Source organism: Entelurus aequoreus, linkage group LG07 (genome assembly GCF_033978785.1).
Source record: "Entelurus aequoreus isolate RoL-2023_Sb linkage group LG07, RoL_Eaeq_v1.1, whole genome shotgun sequence".
In the NCBI taxonomy this organism is placed as follows: Eukaryota; Metazoa; Chordata; class Actinopteri; order Syngnathiformes; family Syngnathidae; genus Entelurus; species Entelurus aequoreus.
Window position 1 is genome coordinate 10,176,530 of NC_084737.1, and position 7,644 is coordinate 10,184,173.

The window sequence follows — 7,644 nt, forward strand, 5'->3', positions numbered from 1 at the left end:
GCTGAATATAAAAAATAACGCGTTAGATTACTATTTCACGCCGAAAGTACCGGCGTTACAGAAATGTGTTACTTTGTAACGCGTTAGTCCCAACACTGGTCATGAATAAAATGTAGTACAATTTTTGTTAAATAAATCAAGCATCCTTACATTTCTTGGTGCAATACAATTTTGACCAGTATTTTAAACATTTTGTAAAAATTCCTCAGTACATTTACCAAAACGTCACCATGGAAAAAATTTTTAGCTAATTGGAGAGCTAGCTTCCGCAGTTAGTGGGTGGATGACAATGACTTCGGTTTTGCATGACAAGCCGTTTTACTGCTGTGTTACAAACAATTAAGGTATATAAATAAACATTTAAAAATTATTTTGTACTGGTATATACTGTATCTGCGGTTTATAGTCTGGTGCAGCTACCATATTTTTCGGACTATAAGGCGCACTTGAAATCCTTTCATTTTCTCAAAAATTGACAGTGCGCCTTATAACCCGGTGCGCCTAATGTACGGCATAATTCTGGTTGTGCTCACCGACCTCGAAGCAATTGTATTTGGTACATGGTGTAATGATAAGTGTGACCAGTAGATGGTAGTCACACATAAGAGATACGTGGAGACTGCAATATGATGGCAGTAAACAACATCAAAACTTTAAATGTTCCATTGAGAATATAGAACATTACACATGGCACTCAAAAATCTGTCAAAATGTTTTTAGTACGACTTCGGTAAGCTATGAAGTCGCACCGCTTGATGGATTGTCGGCGCATTAAACATACGAGTATTATTATGGTGTGCGTATAAGGACCACAAAATGGCACCTATTAGCAGACATCTTACCTGGCGTTTTGTTTCACAATATTATGCAAAACCAACTTTTCTTACCTTCTGGTACTTGCTGATGTGTATTTGGGATCTGCATATGTCCTGAAAATGTGCGCAAGTCCGCCTTTGTAGTCCGATAAGCTTCTTTTTCTCTCTATCTTTTTGTTATGGGATATTCATCCTCCGCTGTTGCCATTTCTACACTGCAAAAAATCAGTGTTCAAAAATAAGAAAAAAAATACAAAAATGAGGGGTATTTTACTTGAACTAAGCAAAATTATCTGCCAATAGAACAAGAAATTTCGGCTTGTCAAGACTTTCCAAAACAAGTCAAATTAGCTAACCTCAATGAACCCCAAAACACCTTAAAATAAGTATATTCTCACTAATAACAAGTGTACTTTCCTTGGTAGAAAAAAAAATTAGACCTTTTTGCTCAATATGTTGAAAAATGTAACCCTTTCTCACGCCACACTTGACATATTTCCCCATTCACTACTCTATATTAATTTTTTTCATGATGATACAAAACCCAAAGTAAATGCTAGTGCCATTATCTTGACATAATGATATGCGCTCGGCATCATGATTTTTTTTTTCATGCTTGAAATAAGAAATTATTTCTTTGAAAAAGTAGTTTTATATTTGTGAGTGTTGATGACCCAGCTTTGCAACAGTTGATATTCTAGTTTCAAGCATGTTTTACTCAATATAGGTCATCAAATCTCAGCAACAAGCTGTAATATCTTACTGAGATCATTTAGGACCAAAACCCTTAAAACAAGTAAAACACTAACATAAAATCTGCTTAGTGAGAAGAATTATCTTATCAGACAGACAATAAGCAAATATCACCCTTATTGGAGATATTTCATCTTACTTACATTTCAGTTTTTGCAGTGTAATATAAAGTAGAGTAAAGTTCTTACTTATATCTGTCAGTAAACTCGCCATGAAATCGCTAAAACATACCGGTATAGTGAGTTTACATTATTCACCCAAGGAACTTTAGTTATTAGGGAGTTACGGTCGGACGTTTTTTCACAGGACTGTTGTTATTGCACTAGTGAGCCACGGATTAGCAATGTCATCAATTTAGAAAAAATTAATAATAATATGACCCTTTTAATACGCCCTATGATCCGGTGCGCCTTTTGTATGAAATTAGACCTGAATAGACCTGCTCATCGGCAGTGCGCCTTATAATCCGGTGCGCCCTATGGTCCGTAAAAATACGGTGTATATATAAAGAGTAGTGTTGCGCGACCAGTCTTCCTCTCAGGGAATAAAACACATTGGTCACTCCCAAGTTCTTTTGGATGACATATATGTTGAGTAAAAACCTCAGCATATATGTTGAGTAACCTACTCAGTGGCCTAGTGGTTAGAGTGTCCGCCCTGAGATGGGTAGGTCGTGAGTTCAAACCCCGGCCGAGTCATACCAAAGACTATAAAATGGGACACATTGCCTCCCTGCTTGGCACTCAGCATCAAGGGTTGGAATTGAAGGTTAAATCACCATCAAACATCATTGTTTTCGGTCACATTAACACAAAAGAAAAAGATGCCTCGGGCTTGGGCTGGTCCTGGCTTCAGCCTGGGCAGGTCTTGGATGACAATAGACAACCCCCTCCCGTCTCCTCCCATCGTACACAATGGAATTTTCCAAGCCTTTGCTTGGTGCAACAAAGACAGCCTCTTGTCTGTTCATTGGGAACTCAGAACGGAAAGCTTTTTGATAATTTACGTACAATTTTTCTGACACAGGGGCGTCGTCAAAACAGCTAAGGAACTGGCCAAAACAGCTCTGTGAGCCGACAAACAGGAGCCCTTAAGACAAAACAAAGAGTTTACTAGCGGACATAAGATAAAAGCAAGGAGGCCAGGAGAAAACACACTACATGGGAAAATACTAGTTCAAGTTTATTATTCTTCGGTCAATCGTCAACAAAATAAACAAACAGTTGTTTATTTATTATCATTTGTACATTCATAAATTGAAAATGAAAATGTTGCAGACCGAAAGGGTTTAGGCTGAAGTTGAACACTTATTGCGCCTAACCCTATAAACAATGTCAAGTACAAAATAAACTTCCGAAAATTATTAAATGTCCTTTGTACAACATATTATAAATACACATTATACATAACATAAACACAGTTCAATTATATACACAGTAAAGGCATGTGAAATATCCTTGTAGACGTGTTAAACCTTTGTACCAATTTATATACTATATACAAACAATTGTACTTCCATTATTATTTATATCCCACATTTAGTATTTGAATCAACATTAATCATAGTATTAACTACTGTGTTGATTCAAGAGTGATATATTTTTTCAAGACATTAGTCTTAAAGTGTTTTTTAAATGTGTGAATAGAACTGGAACATTTTAAGGAATAATCCAAGCTGTTCCACAGTTGAACCCCCCTGACAGAAACACATCTACTTTTTAAGCTTGTTCTTATCTTAGCTTTCTGGAAGACAGCTGAACCTCTGAGGTCATAGGGATTTTCTCTGGGTTTAAACCTCTCCTGTAGACATCCAGGCAGCATGTGGTTATGAGCTTTGTACGTCACAATAGCAGTGTTGAGGTCAACAAGATCGTGCAGTTTTAATGTTTTTAATTTCATAAACAGAGCATTGGTATGGTCATGATAATCTGCATAATTTACCATTCTAATCGCTTTCTTTTGAAGTAGGAATATAGATTTAATGTTTGTTTTGTAATTGTTACCCCAGATTTCGACACAATAATTATGATAAGGGAGTACAAAAGAATTATATAACATGATAAGAGCCTTTTGATTTACGGAGTTTTTGATTTTATGCAACATAGCAATATTTTTTGCCATCTTTGTCTTAAGTATATTTATGTGCAGTTTCCAATTTAATTTATCATCTGTATGGATTCCCAAAAATGTTGTTGAATACACCCTTTCTATCTCCATATCATCAATTCTTATATGACACTGTTATTTTTCCTATTTCCAAAAATTATATATTTTGTTTTATTTAGGTTGATTGATAAGTTTATTGGCATCAAACCATTGCTTTAGTATGTGGAGTTCACTCTCTACAGTCCCTAAGAGTTGGCCAAGGTCTTGCCCAGAACAGTACAGACTTGTATCATCAGCAAAGAGAATACATTTGAGTTTTTTAAAGATTTTACAGATATCATTAATGTACAATAAAAACAATTTTGGTCCCAGTACCGAACCTTGGGGTACTCCATGTGTTGTAATCTTTTTATCTGAATCTACATTATTCATATGCACGTACTGTTCTCTGCCACCAAGATAACTCTTCAACCAATCATGAGCAAGACCTCTAAAACCATACCTCTGCATTTTGTTTAAAAGCAATGTGTGATCGATGGTGTCAAAGGCCTTGCTCAGGTCAATAAAAATGCCAACAGCAAACTCCCTCTTATCAATTGCAGTGGTTACCTCCTCAACTAGTTCCATCACTGCCATGGAAGAGGACCTGTTTGGTCGAAAACCGTATTGGTGTTCACTTAGCAAGTGATGCTTATCAGTAAAACTGTCTAATCTTGACACAAATCATTTTTCAAGGATTTTTGAAAATTGTGAGAGTATAGAAATAGGCCTATAGTTGGTGAACTGATGCTTATCTCCACTTTTGAAGATGGGAATAACTTTTGCCGTTTTCATTTTCTTTGGGAAAACACCTTTTATAAAAGAAATATTACATACATAAGTGAAGGGAACAGCTATAAAATCAACAATTTCCTTGATCAGAGAAAAGTCCAAGTCACAGCAGTCTGTTGACTTCTTGTTTTCCTGAGAATTTACCATTTCTGTGATTTCACTTTCATGAAAGTGAAAACTTGAAAATACTAGCTGATTTAAACATGACTATGGATGAAAAAAGAACACTTAAAGGCCTACTGAAACCCACTACTACCGACCACGCAGTCTGATAGTTTATATATCAATGATGAAATCTTAACATTATAACACATGCCAATACGGCCGGGTTAACTTATAAAGTGACATTTTAAATTTGCCGCTAAACTTCCGGTTCGAAACGCCTCTGAGGATGACGTATGCGCGTGACGTAGACCGGCGAACACGGGTATGCCTTCCACATTGAAGCCAATACGAAAAAGCTCTGTTTTCATTTCATAATTCCACAGTATTCTGGACATCTGTGTTCGTGAATCTGTTTCAATCATGTTCATTGCATTATGGAGAAGGAAGCTGAGCAAGCAAAGAAGAAAGTTGTCGGTGCGAAATGGACGTATTTTTCGAACGTAGTCAGCCACAACAGTACACAGCCGGCGCTTCTTTGTTTACATTCCCGAAAGATGCAGTCAAGATGGAAGAACTCGGATAACAGAGACTCTAACCAGGAGGACTTTTGACTTGGATACACAGACGCCTGTAGAGAACTGGGACAACACAGACTCTTACCAGGATTACTTTGATTTGGATGACAAAGACGCAGACGTGCTACTGTGAGTATGCAGCTTTGGCTTTTTTTTGCGTATGTACGTAACTTTTTTAAAATATATAAGCTTTATGAACCTTGGGTTAGGTGAACGGTCTTTTGGGCTGAGTGATTGTGTGTGTTGATCATGTGTTTGAATTGTATTGGCGTGTTCTATGGAGCTAGGAGCTAGCAGAGGAGCTAGGAGCTAGCATAACACGTACCGTACCGTACGTGCGCGTCACGTACGTAACTTTTTTAAAATATATAAGCTTTATGAACCTTGGGTTAGGTGAACGGTCTTTTGGGCTGAGTGATTGTGTGTGTTGATCAGGTGTTTGAATTGTATTGGCGTGTTCTATGGAGCTAGGAGCTAGCAGAGGAGCTAGGAGCTAGCATAACAAACACGCAGGTGTTTTTATGCAGGATTAATTTGTGGCATATTAAATATAAGCCTGGTTGTGTTGTGGCTAATAGAGTATATATATGTCTTGTGTTTATTTACTGTTGTAGTCATTCCCAGCTGAATATCAGGTCACCCCCGGCTCTCACAGCATCTTCCCTATCTGAATAGCTTCAACTCCCCACTAGTCCTTCACTTGCACTTTACTCATCCACAAATCTTTCATCCTCGCTCAAATTAATGGGGAAATTGTCGCTTTCTCGTTCCGAATCTCTCTCACTTCATGCGGCCATCATTGTAAACAATAGGGAACTTTGCGTATATGTTCAACTGACTACGTCACGCTACTTCCGGTAGGGGCAAGCCTTTTTTTTTATCAGATACCAAAAGTTGCAATCTTTATCGTCGTTGTTCTATACTAAATCCTTTCAGCAAAAATATGGCAATATCGCGAAATGATCAAGTATGACACATAGAATAGATCTGCTATCCCCGTTTAAATAAAAAAAAATCATTTCAGTAGGCCTTTAAACATATCTCATTCTCACAGTAGTAAGTTGTATGAAGTAAGAATGTCTCCTGTTTCATTCTCAGCAACCTGTACGACTTCTACCACTACTTCTACATGCTCACCAACGTCCTGTTCTACGTCAGCTCCGCCATCAACCCCGTCCTCTACAACCTGGTGTCGGCGCCTTTCCGCCAGGTCTTCTTCTCCACGCTGCGCTACCTGTGCCTGCCCTGCGGGCGGCGCTCCCCCGGGCGCCGTGCCCGGCCCCTCACCCGACACTCCCTCAGCAACTCCAGCAACCACACCATCTCCACCAACGTCATCAAGGAGACGGCGTACTGACGGACGTACCGCGCGGTACCTCGGGTGTACCACTTGGACTTTGTCACCGGCTTATGTGTTTGGATTGTTCGGGCGATCGTTTTTTATTCGTACGGGACGACCTGCCAAGTTACAATAGGTGTTGGGAAATTGTGTTAGATGTAAATATAAACGGAATACAATGATTTGCAAATCATTTTCAACCCATATTCAGTTGAATATGCTACAAAAAAAACATATTTGATGTTCAAACTGATAAACTTTTTTTTTTTTTTAATAATCATTAACTTTGGAATTTGATGCCAGCAACACGTGACAAAGAAGTTGGGAAAGGTGGCAATAAATACTGATAAAGTTGAGGAATGCTCATCAAACACTTATTTGGAACATCCCACAGGTGAACAGGCAAATTGGGAACAGGTGGGTGCCATGATTGGGTATAAAAGTAGATTCCATGAAATGCTCAGTCATTCACAAACAAGGATGGGGCGAGGGTCACCACTTTGTCAACAAATGCGTGAGCAAATTGTTGAACAGTTTAAGAAAAACCTTTCTCAACCAGCTATTGCAAGGAATTTAGGGATTTCACCATCCACGCTCCGTAATATCATCAAAGGGTTCAGAGAATCTGGAGAAATCACTGCACGTAAGCAGCTAAGCCCGTGACCTTCCATCCCTCAGGCTGTACTGCATCAACAAGCGACATCCGTGTGTAAAGGATATCACCACATGGGCTCAGGAACACTTCAGAAACCCACTGTCAGTAACTACAGTTGGTCGCTACATCTGTAAGTGCAAGTTAAAACTCTCCTATGCAAGGCGAAAACCGTTTATCAACAACACCCAGAAACGCCGTCGGCTTCGCTGGGCCTGAGCTCATCTAAGATGGACTGATAAAAAGTGGAAAAGTGTTCTGTGGTCTGACGAGTCCACATTTCACATTTTTTTTGGAAACTGTGGACGTCGTGTCCTCCGGACTAGGGATGATGTTTGATAAGGAATTATCGAGTTTGAGCCTATTATCGAATCCTCTTATCGAACCGATTCCTTATCGATTCTCTTATCGAGTCCAGATAGGTTGTTGTATATGGAAAAAAACACACAATATTTGGTTTAACAAAAG

At 38.7% G+C, this 7,644-nt stretch overlaps 1 protein-coding gene across 1 annotated transcript in view; it reads left to right on the forward strand.

The window, feature by feature from the left end:
- The window catches only part of LOC133652949 (neurotensin receptor type 1-like), a 94,601-nt gene extending 87,650 nt beyond the window's left edge, over window positions 1–6,951 (forward strand). Inside the window, exon 4 of the mRNA XM_062051907.1 lies at window positions 6,284–6,951. Within this exon, the coding sequence (XP_061907891.1) occupies window positions 6,284–6,542 (259 nt within the window). The 3' untranslated portion in view covers window positions 6,543–6,951. The remainder of the gene's footprint in view (window positions 1–6,283) is intronic.
- Window positions 6,952–7,644: the final 693 nt, after the last annotated feature.